The following is a 20,222-nucleotide window of genomic DNA, read 5'->3' on the forward strand; positions in this document are numbered from 1 at the left end:
CCGTCATCTTTCCTCAGCCCTAGGGGCACACCCCAGATTCCTGGGAGCTGGAGACGAGGCTCGCCATTTTGAAGCAAATGGTGTTCCAGGACTTCTCCTCAGAATCCCAGACATCTCGCAGCAGCGTCTTCCATCCAACCTCCCCCTTCTGGCTGAACACAGCCCACAACATTCTCAGTGTGAAACGGCTGAACTGAGTGGCTATTTGTGGGATCCCTGGGCCATGTGTCAGGCCAAGGTCTGCACCTGCTTTTCCCACTGAGATCATCATGGGAAGGGGAGCAGGCAGGCTAAGGATGGCCAGAGTTTGGGACGGGTGACATCAACATCAGGACATTTCCCAAACTGAAACTATGAGTAAAGGCCTTGCGAAGAATTTCATATCACATCCAGGTGGGAGGTGCAGTATGATAGATACATTCTATTGCAAAAATACTGGAGGTTCTAGAACTTTCTGAAGGTTTGTGAAGATAACAGGCTCAAGTATTTTAAACTCTAACAGTCCTAGAAGAGCCACAATGTATAATGGCCCAGGTAGGCCCCACCTGCCATCTGGAGGAGCACCGGGAGCCACGCTCATCTCGAGGGAATGCTGGGAAATGGACAACAGTTATGCGTGTGGATTCTGGAGTGTCTGGTGAGAAGGCCCACGTCTCCTTAGCACCCAACAAACAGTGCAGGAAGCCAAGAGAGTTTACAAGTGAGACAGTGTGAGCTCAGATAGACAAAAGCCCAATTTGTGCCTTTGTGGATTTCAGTGTCCCTCTGAATCAGGTCACTTGTGAACGGAGCACATTTCTACAGGGGCATGGCCCAAGCCCACACGGAGGACATCCGGATAAGACACTTGAACGTGTGGTCTGCTTTACATTTAAGAGCCCAATCGGCCAACGGCAGATCAGATCCCTCACTGGGACAGGACTATAGGGACCTCAGCGCTGAGATCCAACGGGACACAGGCCCGAGTGCACGGCAGTAACGAACACTGCACTTAGGAGCACTGTGTCCGCTGGGATCGAGTCCGCCAGAACACCTGTGCTTTGGTCACTTAGAAAAGAAAGACGCTCTTACATACTTGGCAACTTCAAATCCAGGCTCCGGTTTGTGATTAATCCCTCCAATTAGGGCCCCGCAGTCAACGCAGTGGCTCTTTTCCGTGGGCCTGCCACACTGGGACAAAGACAAAGGTGCCCTGCTCAGTTTCGGAGGAGGTGTGCTTCACGCACAGACGCCACCCTGCGGGCCCATCCGCATGTGGCACACGGACTGCTCGCTCTACTGCGAGCACGTGTGGTGGCTGCAGGAGCCCCACGACACTGGCAGATGCTCCACGCAAATGCGGCGCACGGGAGTCAACGCGGACTTTTTAAGCAGGAGAGACCACCTGAGTTTTCCTCCCCAACACTTTGCAGACAAACACGTAAGGAGCCTTCCCTTCTCAGGCTCACTGCTCCTCCCCGCCCCCTGACCGCCACACCTCAGCTTCCATCATCCAGCGCCCGGAGACTACCGTAGCCTCCAAAAGTAATTCCTGAACTCAGTTTGGACGTTTTTAATTTAAAAAAGAAAAAAAGGTAACCATATGATTTGCTCCTTCCAAAACCTCATTTTCCCAAATCTGGTTGTGGGCTGCTGTACACTGTGAATCACAGCCCGTAACAGGCCAAACCAGCCTCAAGCCCCAGGTCTGAGACCGTCGGAGTGGAGTGTGTCTTGGGAAGAAAGTGCTTCGCTCTCCCCACGTCGTGGAGGAGGAAGTGGGCGAATCTGAGAAATGTGCAGTGTGTGCAGTGTGCTTCCTCCTCTACGTCTCTCATTTCCTTGTTCAATTCCACAGCCTGCTGCTGGGCTAGCCGAGGAGACAGTGCCAAGAGCCCTGCGGCTGCTGTGGGATGCAGAGGGGAGGCACACACAGATCTCTCCACGGGGCTGATCATCCAGGGTCTCTTTTCCTGTCCTGCAGCGTCCAGAGCACACCTGTAATCCCGCCTATGGGCCAGTCAACCCCTTGCATGTGTCACTGACCCCATGTGGCCATGGATGGAAAGGATGGCTAGCAGCCATTTTGTCTCCTAGAGGGACGTGGGCCATGTCTGGACACATTTTTGGTTGTCCCCCTTGTTGTGCCCCTTGTGACCTGTGGAGCTACTGGCCTCTGGGAGTTGAGAGCAGGCCTGCCTACCACAGCCCACGTGCTCAGCCCCACGATACAGCGCAGGCCTTTCACACCATTGAGATTTGTGGATGGGGCACCGTAAACAGCCCTGAAAAGAGCTTATGTTCTCTAGAAGGTCATGACCCTCACTAACCCCTTCCCCATGTCCCTCTGCTCAGATCTAGAGGAATAAACGTTTGAGCCCTGCAAATACCACCCTAAATACGAAGACTTACCTCTCCCACAGTGCACGGGTGACCATTGGGACACACTGTTAAAAGAACAACAGGAGACGTGTGGGCTGGTGAGGTTTTACCTGATGACCCAAGGCGGAGAAGGAAAGCCCACACCCTCCTCTCCAGCCTAACCAAACCGAGACATGGAGCAGGGGCCGAGCACATTAGAGAAAACAAGGTGTAGCTTCACCTGACGGAGCAGGGAAACACTGCAACACAGCCTCCTGCAGGGGCCGTCTGGGAGGCTCCACTGGCCTCATACTCTTTACTCTCTTTATTTACTCTCTTTACTTACTCTAAAGAGAGGAAGTACTCTCATACTCTCTTTAACTTGTTTTTAAAGAGCGCAGGTTTTTAAAAAAGATTTTTATTTCCTTATTTATCATATCGAGAGAAAGAGCACGCGTGTGCGTGCGCAAGTGGGGGGAGGGGCGGAGACCGAGGGCGAATCTCAAGCAGACTCCTGCTGAGTGGGGGCCCACGCGGGACTGGACCCCAGGATCCTGAGATCACGACCTGAGCTGAAACCAAGAGTGGGACGCTTCACCAACTGACCCAGCCAGGCATCCCAAGAGCATGTTTTATCATGACTTTTACAATTCGTTTAAAAGGGTTATTTGCTCAGAGGCACCAGACTAGCTCAGTGGGAGGAGTATGTGACTCTTGATCTTGGAATGTGGGTTCCAGCCCCACGTTAGGTGTAGAGATTACTAGATAAATAGATAAACTAACTTAAAAAAAAAGAGAAAGAGAACCAGGAAAGGCCTTGCTTTGTCTATTTCAAAAAATAAATAAATATTAAAAGAAAAAGATTGTTTCTCAGACAACAGCAAAGTTTACATAAAGTATGGGTTACATTACTTGGATTCCTAATTCTATTATTTCAAAAGCAATTATCTTTGGGTCACAAACAGCCGAGCCGACTCCTGCCTGAGCTGCTGGCTGGGCTCACGGGTAAACTCACCCCCGGGACGGGACTTGGAAAGGCCCTGACGCATGCCCTCTGCAGTCGGCAGAGCGCCCTGTGCTGCCAAAGCCCTGATGGTGGGCCAGGGCAGGAGTCTGGGACCTTGAGGCACAAAGCACAGAGACCCCAGCTCAAAGCACCGAGGACAGTGATCCTGTGTCAGAACCTGACACATACCATACCATTGGAGTCCTTCCAGACCCTTCCAGGTCCGAGCTTGAGCCAGCAAGTCTTCAGGCATCGTTGGAAGATAAGCACTCTGAAAAGGCAAGAAAGCAGAGAAGGCTTCAGGAAGGGGAGAGACTGGGCAGGCTGCCAGTGCCCTGGGGCGACAAGGTGGACTTTGGACTCTCCCTCTTCTCCACCGGCAAGTTCTCCAACGGGAAAGCAGAAGGAGGGCTCTCACCGTCCCCAGGGACTCAGGCGTCAGGAGGGACAGAGGCAGAGAGAGGGGCCATGCGACACACAGGCCACCAGGGACAGGCCACAGGAGAAACCACACCCTGGTCTTACCACCATGTCCGCTGGGGAAAAGGCCAGATTCTGCAGGGGCTCTAAGAGGTGGCCGTGTCCACACAGGAGGATGACTGCAGTGTGGATAACCAGTTCTGCCACTGGGCCCTCGAGGCTGCTGTCCCCAGCACACGCCCTCAGCAGGGGCAGCGTGTTGGTGACGAGGGATGTCGCAAAATGTCTCATGTTTGGAGAAGACAGGACCTTGCTTTCCTCGATGAACTTGTGTAGAGCCTCACAATGCTGATGGGAAAAACGTTTTAGCATTGAAAAATGTATCAAAGAAGAATGTGATATGAAGAAAACCGTTGCTCTCAATTCAGGCAGACGCGTGACTACTTATCAGATGTGGAGGGAAGGTGGCCACGACGCCCAGACCAGAGCACCTCCCCGGCCAGCGCAGCCGCGCACACTCCAGGACTAGCTCCGACACTTTCTCAGGTTCTTGACTTTGTCTTTCATCATAATTCTGAAAGTTCTGGGTGACACAGCAAGTTTTCCTCCACATAAGCTAGTCGAGGGGCACCGGGGGCTCAGCTGGCTGGGCGGTGGACTCTGGATTTGGGCTCAGGTCATGGTCTCAGGGTCATGAGATCGAGTCCTATACCGGGCTCCCGGGTCAGCGCAGAACTGGCTTCAGAGTTGCCCTCTGCCCCTCCCCCACCCTCTAAAATAAGTAAATCTTGAAAAAGGAAAAATTGAGAACCTCTACCCTAGATAAAAAGAAAAATTATGGGCAAAATGTGTTTGTGGCTCTTTCTCCTCCTTAGAAAAGTGCCTCCAGATACGGAGCCTGTGGGCACCAGCCTGAACGCGGACACTCACCTCTGGCTTAGGGTGGAGGTCTACGTTGCGCAATCGGTACAGAGTGGCGACCTCTCTGTAGAGCGCCAGCAGGAAGTGGGCCGCCTGCCGCGGGCTGGGGTTCCCGCAGACCTGAACGAGAAGCGGGGACCCCGGTGAGGCTTACAGCCGTGGCACATGTCCGCCTCAGGGCCGGAGTCCCGCTGCTTCAGCCCTTCGACCAGGCGGAGGGCAGGGAGCCCTTCCCGAGACCCGGACGCCTGCCACCCTGCACCTCAGACCGCGAGGCTCATAAACATCCCGCCGTGAAACGCAGCGCCCATTGACCAGATCACTTAGGACACAAGTAACAGATATCATCATCTATTTTCCGGACCACTTCACCATTCCTTGGAACTTCTGAGCAGAAAGAGGCTATTTATTTACTTTCTCACTTCGTGGCACAGTGCCAGAGTAAATAGGGGCTCAAAGAGGAAGCAAGACCAGAACTGCCTGAAGATTAGATACTAAAAACCCTGCCCTTTATGAAAATCAATACCCCCATCCGGGCAGCCGGGAATCCTGAATGTGCACAGGAAGGAATCTCTCAGCTGTTGGGGGTCTGCCCTCAGGGTGACCTTGAAGGGAGGGAGGCTCCAGCTGGGTCACAAAAGGAAATAACACCCGTGAGAACTCAGGAGGGAGCTGCTGGGAGCTGTGGCCTGGCAGGTTAGCACAATGGAGCAAATCTGTCCCCTAACTCCGTCGCTGACCACCTCCTATCTCAGCCAGGCAAGCTGAGGCTGTGGACACAGGATGGCCAACATGGCACGCCGCCCGGGGGAGCCTCTTCCACTGGGTCATTTGACACAAGGGCGGCGGTTGGGGACGGAAGGAGCCTTGGGGGCTGTCGTACCATCGGACCAGCCACAGCAGCCAAGGGCTTGCACTCGAGCACAGCTCTGCCCACCGCGTCCCGAAGAGCCTTATACTCGTCACCGTGCACGAGGTACGGATCCACCTGGCTTGCATGATCCTCCTGCAAAGCCCAGGAACGCACAGGTTAATCACAGGGGAGGGACGAGGGCAGCACAAGCAAAGAACCATCTGGAAAGGTAAAGGACTGGGTAAGTGTCAGAGGCCCAGCCCTGGGCATGACAGTCCCCTACTATGTTGGGAGGCGCCTCCCCCTTGCCCAGTGAAGGGGTGAGCAGGTGAGAAACTGGGGGAGGAGGCAGGGGCGATCCTGTCGCTGCGTCCTGTCTCCACTGAGAGCAGAGACCAGACACAAGTGACAGACCACAAGCATGTGGACTGTCAGCTCCCACCAGGAGGGAGAAAGAAAGTCAGGATTTTAGTGCAATTGTTGTAACCCCAGGAAAGGACTAGAGAGGGGCCCCCAAGCCTAAACTGCTCCAGTTCTATTATCCTCATTCTCGTGCCTCCTGTCTGCTGAAGAGAGAAAGGATTTCTGCAAGCTGAATTCCTTTTTTTCTTTCTTTTTTGGAAGATTTCATTTGCCAGAGAAAGAGAAAGATCACAGGAGCAGGGGGCAGAGGCGGAGGCAAAGGGAGAAGCAGACTCCCTGCTGACCAGGGTGCCGAATGTAGGGCTCCATCCCAGGACCCCAGCATCCTGACCTGAGTTGAAGGCAGATGTCCAACCAGCTGAGCCCCCCAGATGCTTCAACCTGAGTTGCTTTTAATTTGCCGAAAGCAAAAGCCACCAAATCATTCTTGGGCTTTCCCCACGTCAAACTAGATAGAAGTGAAGCCTTAAAGACGCCTTTCTGCCCGCAGGTGACAGGCCAGAAGAGCATGCAGAAACTGTCCCCCACACCCAGCGGCCAGCTCGGGGTGCCACAGTGGAGAAACAAGGGGCCAGTGCAGCCATGGTGCTGGGGGTGGGGGGCGAGGTCAGGTGTCCTCACCTGCTGCACCACGGCCTCCTGGGGGAGCAGCCATGCCGCCGGCTGGCCCTGTCCGCAGAGGCGCTGCACCCACTCCATCCCTCGCTGGCTGGCGAGCTTCCTCACCAGGTACACGCGGTGCCAATCGTTTCTCCCTTGCCTGCAGAAGCGCTCCACCTGCTGCAGGAAGCGCAGCTTCTCCCCGGCCAGCTCTGCGGAGCCCGAGCGAGAGGTGAGCCACGCTGGCTGAGCAGACCCGTGGCCCGCCCGCCCGAGACACAGAGTCAGGCCAAAGGCACGCGCCCCCGTCGCCAGGCGCTCACAGCGAGCAAACCAGTCACGGAGAAAAGGGACGTGGTACAGACCGGGGTCACCCTGAGAACGCCCCGAATGTCTAAATCGTGGGGTCTCTAAGCCTGCGGTAAAGACAGGTGCCGAAGGAGACCTGCCTGAGCCCTCTTGAAGCTCGCTGAGGATGTCGGATGCTCTGTCGAGACACAGGCGGACCCTGGCCGTCTCCTGCAGGTACTCCACGGACGCCTCGCTGGCCGGCTCCAGGCTGTGCCGCCACAAGCAGGTCTGCAGGAAGACCCCTTCCTCCCGCAGGTGTGCCGGCTCCTCGCTGGCAGACAGACCGCTGGCCTTCTCGTACAGAGAATCCTAGGGGACAAAGAACCAGGGAAAAAAGGATGTTCCTTTTAGCAAGCACACCCCCAACCTTCCCAAATCTCCACACTGAGCCGGTGGAGAACAAGACAGAAATGCCGTAAGTTTGAGGGTAATTATTGAATCACGGCAAGAGAATATACTTTTTTATGGGACGGGGCAAGAAGAAGGCATAGAGAAAAGGTATGGAAAAAAAATATGTCCTATGTTCTAATTTTCTCACACCCCGGGTAAAATTTTGGGAAGTAACAAGTTAGAATAAAAATGAAAAGCCATCATAGGCTCGCCAGCTGGAGATGATCACGGTTAAGTCGGGGGGCAAGTTCTGTTCTCTGGCCCAGGCCCAAGCGTGGCAGGACCCACAGCCGCGAGGCGCAGCAACCAGGCTGCGGAGCCCTCATGTGTGCATGCGCTACAGCCCGTCTGTTCCTTTCCCTGATGAAAATCATCTCCTGCCAATTTCCAGAGACCCTTTCCCATGGAGTCAACCACATGGTGCAGGGTATTTGGGGGCGTCGTGCTGGGCAGGTGCGGCGTGCTCACCTCCAGACAGCTGCTGAACAGGATGTACAGCTCGGTTTTATCTTCAGCGAGCAGGGCCTTCTCCTCCAACAGCAACAAGTAAGCCTGGATATAATCTTTTACTTCTTGGAAGCTACGGGAAGAAAAATAGGGTACCTGGTGGTCTCATCGTATCAAGGAGAAAGAGAGGGGCGCCTGGGTGGCTCAGTGGTTAAGCTGCTGCCTTCGGCTCAGGTCATGATCTCAGGGTCCTGGGATCGAGTCCCGCATCGGGCTCTCTGCTCAGCAGGGAGCCTGCTTCCCTCTCTCTCTCTGCCTGCCTCTCCGTCTACTTGTGATTTCTCTCTGTCAAATAAATAAATAAAATCTTTAAAAAAAAAAAAAAAGGAGAAAGAGAGACAGAATCTCTCTACCTACCTGCCTATCCATCTCCATCTCCCTATATAAATATACACATAACCACGTAAATATGTACAGCCAGTTCCTAACAACGTCTTATTGAAAATGTTTATTTATTTATTTTAAAGATTTTATGTATTCATTTGACAGAGAGAGAGTGAGCACAAGCAAAGGGAGCAGGAGGCAGAGTTGGAGAAACAGGCTTCCTGAGCAGGGAACCCAATGCGGGGCTGGATCCCAGGATCCAGAGATCGTGACCTAAGTTGAAGGCAGATCTCAACCGACTGAGCCACCCAGGCGCCCCCTTCGGAGCATTTCTTGGAGCATCTTGATTTTGTCGTCACCTCAAAGAATGCTGTCAAGTCAGAGCACAGGCCAAGTGTACACAGTGTCCTCGGAAAGAAGCTTCTGAACACAGATCCGCTCCCTAAGAATGTTCTAGAATAGCATAATTTTACAAGACGGCTGAGTACTGGCACCACAGGGACTTCTCTGTCCATTCACAGGATCAGAGAAACTGAAACACTGAAACGAGATGTCGGTGGCATGCAGGACCACGAGGACGAGGGGGACATTCTCAGCAGCCCCCGGGTCACAGGACTAGGCAGCTGTGTGAGGAGGCTCAGAACTGCCCGTTCCTGCCCACGTTCCCGCACACGTCACACTACCTCGCTCCCCTCTCTGAAATCTGCTTCGTCCTTGCTAATAGGACACTTGTGGGGATGATGAACTCACGTGCCCACGGGGGAAGTGCAGAACCAGCACAGAACAGTCCCTCCAGTGCTCCAGAACCAGCACAGGCAGTCCCTCACGGAAACGCTACCCGAGACCGTGTACTACCTACCAGTTCAGCCAAGGATGCTTGGCAGAAAAGCAGCAGCCAATAGGAGGGAAGCAGGAGGCAAGGCTTTCTAGAAGCAAAGCCCAGGCTAGCTGCGCTCACCTGTATTTCAACAGCAGTTTCAGGACCACCGAGCGTATGACCGGGGTCTTGTCCACAACGTCGTCGAACGGAGACAGAGATTTGGTGTGCTCGCGGTGTCCTGAAACCAGAGGGAGAGAGGAGGCTCGTGTTCCCATCAGCCATAAAGAAGCAAGAAAAGGAAGTGGATTTTCAAGTCTACATGAAGCAAGTGACTTACTTTGGGAAGTGTCTTTTAAGAGCTTCTTTTGTATGAAGAGTAAACTGAGCAGAGCGTCGATCACCTCCTTCTGTGGTGGAGAGTTGTCTCTGAAGCACACGGTGGAGACCAGGTCCAGGAAGAAGCTGTTGCACAGCCGCCGGACATAGGCGTGTTTCCGGACGGCCTCCCTTGGGGATGGTTGGGACACACGGTGAATGGGCTTGCCCAGCGCGCTCCTGCACGCGCGGCGCTTCGGGACTTACACGGCCGTCTGTGTTGTTCAGTAAAAACATGCAACCGTCCCCTTACACTGACGGAGGCGGGCGCACAGCCGTCTGACTGTGCGCAGACTCGTCTCTTTCCAGGAACACTTTGGCCCTCGGGACAAGCCAGTGATACCCTTCCATCCTGAAGTCTGCAAAGATCCCGCGCACCGTGCTGGCCTTGTGCTCCCCTTTCAGGAGGCAGGGAGCCACTGCTGCAGCGGAGCCGAAGGCCGCTGAGCCCACAGAGTCTCCGCTCGCTTTCACGCCTGCTATGAAGAACGCGGCCAGACAGGAGCTAGCTTTGCCCTCAGGTCTCTGGAGCCAAACTGGCTGTGTCCTAAACTCCCTGGGTATCCTGCGATGCTTTTACCTCATTGAGGACTTTCTGCTTTATCTCCTCTAATTGTGTTGTCTCCCAATTCTGCGCTTGGGGGTGTCTTGTGGAGGGAATAATTTTGAGACACTAGGGGTCTATGAAGGTGGCAGCCTCTCCTGGATGGTGCTCCAAAGTCAGGTTCGTTAAGGTTAATACAGTTCATATATATTTTTAAAAAGATTTTATTTATTTGACAGACAGAGATCACAAGCAGGCCGAGAGGCTGACAGAGACAGACAGGAGGAAGCAGCTCCCTGTTGAGCAGAGAGTCCAATGCGGGGCTCGATCCCAGGACCCTGGGATCATGACCTGAACCGAAGGCAGAGGCTTTAACCCACAGAGCCACCCAGGCGCCCCAATAGAGTTTATATTAATAAGTAGGTTAATAAGTTTATGTTTCTGAAGTTTATATACTTGCCAAAAGAGGGAAGACAGGAAGAGAAAGGGTGATTCACCTGTGCTCCTGGGACACAGCTAGAGAGTAGTCTTCCGGCAAGTCTGTTAAACAATAGGGGCATCTCATCTGCCCTAGGGTGAGACAGGACTTGACGCAGCTCAAGCAGAACACATGGTCACAGGGCAGGCAGACTGGATCCTGGGCGTCCCCCAGGCAGATGGGGCATGGCTGGATCTCAACCCTAGAATCCATGGAGAGGCACCAGCTCTGAAGCAGAGAAGGTGGCCACGGGCAGCTCCAGACCTCCCTCACGCAGCGCTCCCCACCACAGTGATCTCCAACCAAGGGTCTCACCTGGCAAGGGTCTTGCTGGCCTGGTCCTTGCACTCACGTAGAGTACGCATCACTGCGACAAAAGGCCCATATGTCTTGATGTTGGAGTCATCCTGCAGATTCTGATGGAGAGAGGGGCAATGACCAGGAGGATGACAAGCCATGAGTAAGGGCAAAGGTTATCCAGGCAAGACCACTTTCCCCGGGCAACCCAGGGCACACCTCAGGTACCCCCTGGCTGCTGGGCTGTGGGACCATCAGGTCAGCCTGTAGAGCAAGGCCTTTCTGTTTCTAGCAGTTTCTTTGGCTTTGAATGCCCGTTCTCATTATGCTGCATTTGGGGGGAGGATGTGATTGGCCACTTCCGATTCTGCCCTCTTCCTCTTTCTCAGGTTCACACTTCTCCACTAGGAGATCATTAAAACTTCAACTTATTTAATGTCTTTTTAAAAATTTTTAATTATTTAAGACAGAGACAGAGGGAAAGTGCAAGAGCATGGGCAGAGGGGAGAGGCAGAAGGAGAGGGAGAAGCAGGCTCCCTGCCAAGCAGGGAGCCCGAAGCAGGGCTTGATCTCCGGAACCAGAGATTATGACCTAAGCCAAAGGCAGACGCTTTACTGACAAAGCCACCCAGGCGTTCCGAGACATTTCAAACTTTAAATGATAATATAATGACAGTCTGTGTAACCATGACCTAGCTTTAAGAAATCTTGTCATTTTTGGAATATTTGTTTTAGGTTATTTTTTAAAGAAACAAAACATCCCAGACATAGCTGTAACTTCTTATGTCCGTTCTGAAAACACAGCCCTCCTCCCCTTCCCACAGAGGACCACCTTCCTAAATTCCCACATCCACTACATTTGCACACGTGCATAAAGACCGTGGTACCGCTCTGAACGTTTCCAGCCTTCGCATCAGTGAGGTCACGCTGTCCGAAGGGCCAGATGACTCACGTTAGCTGCTGTATGGCGCACACTGGCGGATACGCCAGTTACTTGTTTTCTGGTTAATGGGCATCTAGAATGTTCCCTTTGTTCTGCAATTACAGTTCTGCGCCCAGTATCCTTCCATGTGTCTTCCTGAGTACACCAGTGGGAAGTTTCTCTACGACACATATTTAGAAGGGGAAGCAACGGATTCTAGGAAACATACATCTCCAGTGACACAATACAATGGGTGTGCTGCGTGCGCTTCTGGAATTTGGGGCTCAGGCATGATGTTTGCAATAGATCGCTTTATATTTTACATGCCCTTGGGCATTATTGCCATAAAGAGACTCCCTTTCTCGTCCCGGTCTGCCAGAAGTAACTTTTTTTCCAAATTATAGATTGTATTAAATTCTTTTTCTGTACCTTCTGAAATGGGCTTTTAAGGTTTCACTTTTAATTTGCTACATAGCTGATAACATTTATGATTTTATGATGTTTGAGCTCTCTTTGAATTCCCAGGATTAATTTCACTTTGAAATGATAATGTGGTTTTTTAAAAAATATTTTATTTACTTATCTGAGAGTGAGCGAGAGAAAGAGAAAGCATGAGCCGGGGGAGCGGCGGAGGGAGAAGCAGACTCCTCCCTGAGCAGGGAGCCCAATGCAGGGCTCGATCCCCGGACTCTGGGACCACAATCCAAGCCAAAGGCAGATACCCAACTGACTGAGCCACCCAGGTTCCCTTAAATATGTTTTTAATACCCCGCTAAATTTGATTTGTTCAGCAATATCCTAATTCACAAGGGACCAAAGGATTTAAAAAGACTTCTCTCCAAAGACGATGCACAAATGGGCCACAAGCACATAGGAACATGCTCAAGGTCACTGGTTACCAGGGAGAAGCAAATCAAAGCCACTATAAGATGCCACCTCCCACCCTCTAGGACGGCCATCACACACCAAACCACGGAAACACAGCAAGTGCTGGCGAGGATGTGGAGACACCAGAGACCTGGAGCGCGGCCGGCAGGAGTGCAATGCTGTGGCCACTGGGGAAAACCATTCTGCGGTTCCCCAAAAAGTGAACACAGACTCTCCATATGACCAGCAATTCCACTTCCATGCAGATCCCCGAAAGAGTCGAAAGCCTGGGCTTAGATACTCGCACACGTTACTCCCTGTTGCCTAAAGGTGGAGACTCCCTGAACGTCTACTGGTGGACGGACGGATGAACGGAACGTGGTCCACACGCACGGCGGACATTACTCAGGCTTAGACAGGAAGGACATCTGACGCCTGCCACATGGATGGACCTGGAGGCCACTGTGAAGCCAGCCACTCACAAAAAGACAAGCACTGGGGGATTCCACCTGTGTGAGGTCCCTAGAGTCATCAGATCAACGCGGCAGACAGTGGGATGGTGGGCACCAGGGCTGGGAGGAGGGAGGGGGGATCAGTGTTTCATGGGGACAGTGCTTCAGTCTCCCAAGACAAGCGAGTTCTGGAGACAGACAGTGTGACCACAGTGTGAATATGCTTGATGTCACTAATCCATGCACCTAAAGATGCTCAAAAAAGATGCATTTCATGTGACGTGTATCTTACCACAGTGAAGAAAGAGCAGCGGTCTAGTGGTCGGATGGTTGTTGGTAAGGACGGGGACGTTTCAGACTAGGAAGCCACTGGCTTTAAGATCAGCACACAACATCTGGGAAGACTGTCCCGTGTGACTCCGTGAGAGGCAGGTCACAGGGCAAGAGAATCTAGCTCCCTACCTACAACTGTCCATCTGTCCATCCATCTATCCATGCATCCACCCATCCTTTTGATCAGAAACAGAACACCCATCTTTCTGCAGCTTTTGCTGAAGTCCTGTGGGAGGCCCTGCCAGCTGCTGGCGCAGGCTAACCAAGCGGCGGCTCTCAAAGACGGCCCCAGCGGAAGAGGAGTCGGGACCCCAGGCCTTGCCCGGTTAACACTTCCTTCCTAGCTGGATGATGGGAGCCAGCCTTGCAGCAATGCTTCCCCCTCTGGCCTCTTGTTGTGAGCGGCCTCAAGGCTGGCTTTGGAGGGGACAAGGAGAGCATGAGGCCATAAAAATGAGAAAATGTGTGAGAGAAGACCTCTGGCTCTGGTCATTCACACCCGGATCTGACTGGGAAGAAATAATCCAGAAACCCAGTAAGTCCTGGGGTGACGTCATTCATTGCCCTATATACCTCCCCACATACCTAGTCTGCAAAAGCCTGCACGTGTGTGCATACCGGCGTGCGGGGACCTACAACTTCTCTTTTGGCTCACCGGTCACCTGGCCATTAGGAGCCACACGGCACTGGCTGGAAGGTTGGAGCAAGCCCTGGGGCCTGTGGCCAGGGACTGGGCAGGGACCGGAGAGAGGCCACAGCTGGCCTCTGTGTGGGAAGAAGGGTATCATGAGTCCTTGTCTTTTTTTTGTTTTGTTTTTTAAAGATTTTATGTATTTGATATAGAGAGACAAAGCAAGAGAGGGAACACAAGCAGGAGGAGTGGAGAAGGAGAATCAGGCCTCTTGCTGGGCAGGGAGCCCAGTGCAGGGCTAGAACCCAGGACCCCGGGATCATAACCTGAGCCTAAGGCAGACGCTTAACAACTGAGCCACTTAGGCGCCCAATTTTTTTTTTCTTCTTTTTTTTTTGGAAAGAGGGAGGAAGGAAGGGAGAAAAGCAAATCGAATTGGGTGCCCTGCTGCCAGTCAAGGCCTAGACACTTGGCAGAGTGAGGCTCTTGCCCTTTCCTCCGGGCATAACTCTGGGGCAATCAGGCTGTAGGTAGACCCTCCTGTGCCTGTGGCCTTCGGGCAGAGCTGAGATGGGAAGGGCTCGCCCTGAGCTTTGTGACCTGAGCTTTGTGGCTGGGCTGTACTTCTTTCCACAGGAGAAAGGTCTCAACTGGGCCATGGAAACTGTCTTTGGCCAAGTTGGTCAAGTTGGCCAAGTTGGACCCCAGGTTGCCGAGCGCCAGCTTTTTCTAGAGTTCTTTCTCCACTTTTCTATCAAAAGAACCTCTAGGTCTGCCTGGACATATGACTACATTGCCCGAGGTGTCCCCCACCACCGCTCCGCAGCCAGGCGAGGCTATGACTGCGTTCAGGACGGTGAGCTATGACCCCCCGTGCTGTGAACTTACTCTCACCTGTGCTCTCAAAAAGGGCCATGTGTCGTGTCCTGTAGTACACGACAGCAAGAAAAGCCTTCTCAGATGACAAGGTGGAGGTTGTGTAGTGAGGACAAGGGGACAAGTCAGAGGGGCGGGGGCACCTGACGGGGGCTTGCCACCACCCCGGACTGCTCACGCTTACAGGACCATAAGAGAAACAGGCTTTCGTTTTGTTCTGCCACTGATACTCTGGTCCCCGAGAAGGAGACTGGCTCCTGGTGTCCATGTCAGCCTCCGTGGAGCGTGCCCCTGCACGTGAGAGCCTGGACAGCTACAACTGTGAGACGTATTTATGCAAGGCTCCAGGGGTAGCTAAGGCGGAGGCCATCGTTTGCTGAACGGCCATCGGTGCTGAGCGCATGGGCACAGGGCACTGAACTGGAGTCGCTAACTTTATGAAGGGTGTCAGGTGGCAGAGGCCCCAGGGTTTCCTGTTCCCTCCGTTCACCCACTGCTTGGAAGCCCAGAGCCCAGTGGCCTGGCTGAAAACCTGGCTTCGCGAGGGGCCAGACTGCTGGGCTGGGCAGGTCTAAGGCCCCCACCTCGGCCGTCCCAGCTTCCAGAGCATTTTTCCTGTCTCAGCCCGAGTCCCTTCCACTCCTGCTGGGGAACCGGACTGGCGCCCACAAGAGGCAGACACGTGCACACGACAGACATCGTGGCCAGAGTGATGAAATCACCCTCCTCTGCACTCCCAGGAACGACCCTCAGCCGGAAACGAATGTATCACCCTGTGGATGAATGTCCGATGACGTCTTGGGGTCCTGCATCCTGGAAGGAGGCACGTGTATGCTGCCGGCTGAGCGGGCCCGGCCCGAGCACTCACCTTGTTCAGCAGGAAGACGTAGTCAGTCACCAGTGCCTGCAGCTCAGGAATCTGGCTCTCGACCCCTAGCAGCACATGTTCCACGAAAAGAGCCACGGGGTAAATGTGGTTCCAGTGGGTTCTGTAAGAGACGGCTGTCACTCCCTGGGCTTGGACAACAGTATCTGAGATGCCGGGGTGGGGGAGGATCCCACAAAGGGGTGGGGTGAGGGCAGATGAAAGACTCAGAGAGGAGCCCTTTGCTGCATGCTCCCGACCCCCAGCCACCTCCATGTGCCTCACGCCCTCCTACAGATTCGCAGAGTAGAGGGGCCACAGGGGGCCACATCCTATCCACAGTCTGTGCCATGTGAGCACTGCCTCTCTCTGGAAGGCCAGCATAGGACCTACCCTGCTGGGAAGCCTAGCCTAACTGCTTGCCCCTCTCCTCTGCCTGCTGGTCCCCGTTGTCCTGTCTGGGGCCCCTTCCCACTGCTCCCTTCTGCCAGCATTTCTCCCGTGAAGCCTCAAGCATCTGCTCCCCTTTCTGTGCTGCCTGCACCCCCAGCGCTCCCTGGATGCGTTCTCCCTCTCTGCGTCTCCAGCATCAGCCTGAGGCCTGGCATGGAAGAAGGCTCAGCAGACATGATGTGGTGAAAGTGACGAGAGGACCCCTTTTTGTGGCAAGAGAGCCCCACGTGCCCGGGTCCCAGCTGGTTGCAGGCGAGCACATGGGGAAGGACGGGGTGGGGGCCGGGCTGCTGGTCTCACCTGACCTCCCTGATGACGCCTGTGGCCAGCCTCCCGCAGCTCCGCAGGTACCCGTCAGAGCCCAGGAGGTCCAGTGGCACGGTCAGATTCTTCACCATCTGCAGCCACGCCTGAGGACTGGGCTGCAGGACATCCCTCGTCAGCAGCTCTGTGCAGGCCACTGCTGCCAGTGCATCCAGAGTCTGGGGGAACAGAGAACAAGCCCCTGACGCAGGAGCACCGCCACCCCTTGTCACTGCTCTAAGTGCTAAGTCCAGAGGTCCAGGCCGTGACCCCAGTGTGTTCTCGTGTTCTAGGCTTGGAGCCTTATCTTTTCTCGTCCTGGGACCTAGGAGGCAGGAGGCAGATGTGTTCCTCACATCTCTACCTTACCCGGGCACACCGCACAGAACACAGGTCCCGGGCTTTCCCATCCCGGGCGGCCGCAGAACACAACCCACCTGCTCCAGGAAGGCCAAGCCCTGACTCTGAACACAAACTGTCCCCACGAGGGGCCATACCAGCTCATGTCCGTCCAATCTGACATTCCATGTGCCTTCTGTTGTGTTGTAAAATAGTACTTGTAGAATCTGGGGGAAGATAGTCAAGATCCTGGACAAGTTCTGCAGCCGGCCCCTGAAGCGCTGGTAAATGAGGTGCACCCATGGTAAGGAGACCTCGGCCTCTGGCCTCTCTGCTTGCTCTTGATTGACGCAGGACCCCAGTGCCGCCTGCAAAACCTGGGATGAGAAACAACCTTTCAGTGAACATTTGTCAAGTGCAAAGAAAAGATGTATTTTCACAGTGGAAAATTTGAACTGCTCAGAAATGACAAAAGAGAACTTTAAAAACCACGCACAGTTACTATCCCTGGGCACTTTTTGGTCACCTCTTCTGGTCAATTTATATCCAAATCCTGCCCCCGTTTTGTCTTCAAATCACAACCATGGTATTTCTGATTTTCCCCCACTTAATCTCACATTATGAACATTTCTGACCGTCGTTAATGTGTGCGCCAATTACAATAATCAATGAGATGGCTGTAATTGAATTTGCCTGACCTTTTATGATGGACAATTAAATTGTTTCTATTTTTTTCACTTTAAGAAGGATGGGCTCAGTTGTTAAGTGTCTGCCTTCAGCTCAGGTCATGATCCCAAAGTCCTGGGATCGAGTCCTGCTTCGGGCTCCCTGCTCAGTGGGAAGCCTGCTTCTCCCTCTCCTAGTCCCCCTGCGTGTGCTCCCTATCTCACTGTCTCTTTCTCTGTCAAATAAATAAATAAAATCTTTATTTATTTTTTTAAAGAAAAGAGCAAAGCTGGAAAGAACATTCCTATGGATAAAATGTACGTCCTCATCTGGTAACGCTTGTGGGACATAAACACCAGGTCAGAGTTTACGGTTCCCGATCCATCCTCTAGGCCTTTCCGGAAGCACATGCTTGTTCTCAGCCCTGTCAGCAACAGAAGAGCATCTGGCCTTGTCACAAACCAGTCCCGCCACTTGGGCAGGCAAAAGCACTATCTAAAAGCCACTCACGTTCTATTGACTTACCAGTGAGGCTGGTCAGTATTTCTAATGTTTCTAGATCTCTGCATAATTATTCTGTTAATTCCTGCTTTATATAACTTTCATCAATTTTTTAAAATTAGGAGACCTTCTGGGGCTCCTGGGTGGCTCAGCTGATTAAGCATCTGACTCCTAATTCAGGCTCAGCTCGTGATCTCAGGGTTATGAGATCAAACCCTGTGTTGGGCTCCGCATTCAGGGGTGAGCCTGCTCAGGACTCTCTCCCTTTCCCTCAGACCCTTCCCGCAAGCCCCCACCCCTGCCACCCTAGAACTTCAGGATCACGACATGAGGCAAAGGCAGACACTTAACTGACTGAGCCACCCAGGTGCCCCACGGAGACTTTCTTATTGATTCCTAAGGATATTTTATTTCACGTTATTTTTTTAAGTAGGCTGTATGCCTGGTTTGGAGCATAGTGTGGGGCCTGAACTCAGGACCCTGAGATCAAGAACTAAGCTGAGATCAAGAGTCAGACACTTAACCGACTGAGCCACCCAGGTCCCCACTTTTATTTCGTATATTTAAGTAATCTGTACACCCAACATGGGGCTCAAACTCACAACCCTGAGATCAAGAGTTGCACATTCCACTGACTGAGCCAGCTGGATGCCCCAGGATTCCCAAGAATATTTAATTAACCCTTAATCATGCTGGTTTTAAATATGTTCTCCTCAAATTTGCCACTTTCATTTTTTATGTACTTAAGTTTGAAATCCTTCAGTTGTCAGAAGTATCATAATGTCCACTAAAATTTCCATTACTATTATTGCCTATAATGGTCAGTTAAATACACCTAATTTTTTTCAAGAGAAACTCCACATTTAAAAGCAAGGCGTTAAAGGGAAAATTAGAGGTGTTCTTCGTGTTAATGAACAGCCCGTGGTTTGGGGACCTTGGTGGGGTGCTGAGGGTCAAAGCACACTCAGCAGTGGAAGAACGGCTCACCCCTGTTGTGTGACACCACCACCACCCCGTCCGAGACCAGCACTTACCGCCAGTTCTTCCCGAGTGGACACCCTCATCGTCAAGAGGAGGAAGTCCTTCATGTAGCACAGAAACAGTTCCCGCTGCTGTTCCGCACTGAGCTGAGCAAGAAACCTGCCCAGCGGGGTCTGCTGAAAGATTTCCACTAACTTCTTCGACGTTCCTGCGGAGGAGAGCCAAGAAGGGTCTGGAGGAAGAACGTGCGGTGTGGCTCTGGCCCTGCGTTCAGGAACTGCCGCGTCTCCTGGGGAAGGGCCGCGCTGCAAACCGCAGCGGCGGGTAAGGCTCTGCTGAACGCCGGCTCTCAGCAGCGGGGAGCAAGTGGCAGGATCTGACGGTGCTTTCATTTAAGATGTTTTTTGACGTTTTAGGGTGCCTGGGTGGCTCAGTGGGTTGGGCCGCTGCCTTCGGCTCAGGTCATGATCTCAGAGTCCTGGGATCGAGTCCCGCATCGGGCTCTGTGCTCAGCAGGGGCCTGCTTCCCTTCCCCTCTCTCTGCCTGCCTCTCTGCCTACTGTGATCTCTCTCTGTCAAATAAATAAATAAATAAATCTTTAAAAAAAAAAAAAAAAAAGATGTTTTTTGACATTTTAGATGTTTTCCCAGTGGAGTACCGGAAACAAAGGTTAGATTTGTCACAAACAGCTGAGCTAGCTCCAAGTGGATAAAACGACTGAAAGCAACCAGGCTCTATGGCCAGCATCATAATGTGCCTCAGGAACCCCAGGACCCAAGTGGGTCAGGAGTAAGTGGGCTGCTCTTCAGGGGCTGGGGTCACATGCTGCTGACACCAGAGAGATCTGCCTCTTGTGCAAGAGCGCTGGCCCCTAGTTCACATGCTATCACAGGAAAGCAGGTTCAGTTAGGACATGGCCTCGAAAAAAAGAAATACTCTTTCCTCAGGATAGAGTCTGCTTCCGTTTGCTCAGAGCAAGTGGCAGAATGTGTACCCAGATAAGTAACGTGTCAAGTATTTAACCCCCCCTTTTTTGCTATTTTCTGAAGATTTTTTTTCTTTTTAAAAGATTTTATTTATTTATTTGAGAGAGAGACAGTGAGAGAGAGCATGAGCGAGGAGAAGGTCAGAGAGCGAAGCAGACTCCCCATGGAGCTGGGAGCCTGATGTGGGACTCGATCCTGGGACTCCAGGATCACGCCCTGAGCCGAAGGCAGTCGTCCAACCAACTGCGCCACCCAGGCGTCCCAATTTTCTGAAGATTTTTATTTATTGTCAAAGAGAAAAAGAGAGAGAGACAACAAAAGCAGGAAGAACGGAAGGCAGAGAGAGAAGGAGGCTCCCCACTGAACAGAGAGCCCAACACAGGACTTGATCCCAGGA

General features: G+C 52.8%; 1 protein-coding gene across 4 annotated transcripts in view; it reads right to left on the reverse strand.

Moving 5' to 3' along the window:
* RNF213 (ring finger protein 213) overlaps positions 1-20,222 on the reverse strand; it is a 105,879-nt gene that overhangs the window by 12,748 nt on the left and 72,909 nt on the right. For all 4 annotated transcript variants that reach the window (XM_044247263.1, XM_044247260.1, XM_044247262.1 and 1 more), the window contains exons 39-55: positions 18,892-19,046; positions 16,849-17,067; positions 16,349-16,530; positions 15,599-15,719; positions 10,668-10,768; positions 10,372-10,554; positions 9,293-9,462; positions 9,094-9,193; positions 7,773-7,884; positions 7,013-7,223; positions 6,585-6,775; positions 5,571-5,693; positions 4,697-4,807; positions 3,872-4,114; positions 3,536-3,617; positions 2,392-2,426; positions 1,076-1,170 (exon numbers count right to left, since the gene is read on the reverse strand). In XM_044247263.1, coding sequence (XP_044103198.1) covers positions 1,076-1,170; positions 2,392-2,426; positions 3,536-3,617; positions 3,872-4,114; positions 4,697-4,807; positions 5,571-5,693; positions 6,585-6,775; positions 7,013-7,223; positions 7,773-7,884; positions 9,094-9,193; positions 9,293-9,462; positions 10,372-10,554; positions 10,668-10,768; positions 15,599-15,719; positions 16,349-16,530; positions 16,849-17,067; positions 18,892-19,046 — 2,434 coding nt within the window. The remainder of the gene's footprint in view (positions 1-1,075; positions 1,171-2,391; positions 2,427-3,535; positions 3,618-3,871; positions 4,115-4,696; positions 4,808-5,570; positions 5,694-6,584; positions 6,776-7,012; positions 7,224-7,772; positions 7,885-9,093; positions 9,194-9,292; positions 9,463-10,371; positions 10,555-10,667; positions 10,769-15,598; positions 15,720-16,348; positions 16,531-16,848; positions 17,068-18,891; positions 19,047-20,222) is intronic.

Source organism: Neovison vison, chromosome 5, assembly GCF_020171115.1.
Source record: "Neovison vison isolate M4711 chromosome 5, ASM_NN_V1, whole genome shotgun sequence".
In the NCBI taxonomy this organism is placed as follows: Eukaryota; Metazoa; Chordata; class Mammalia; order Carnivora; family Mustelidae; genus Neogale; species Neogale vison.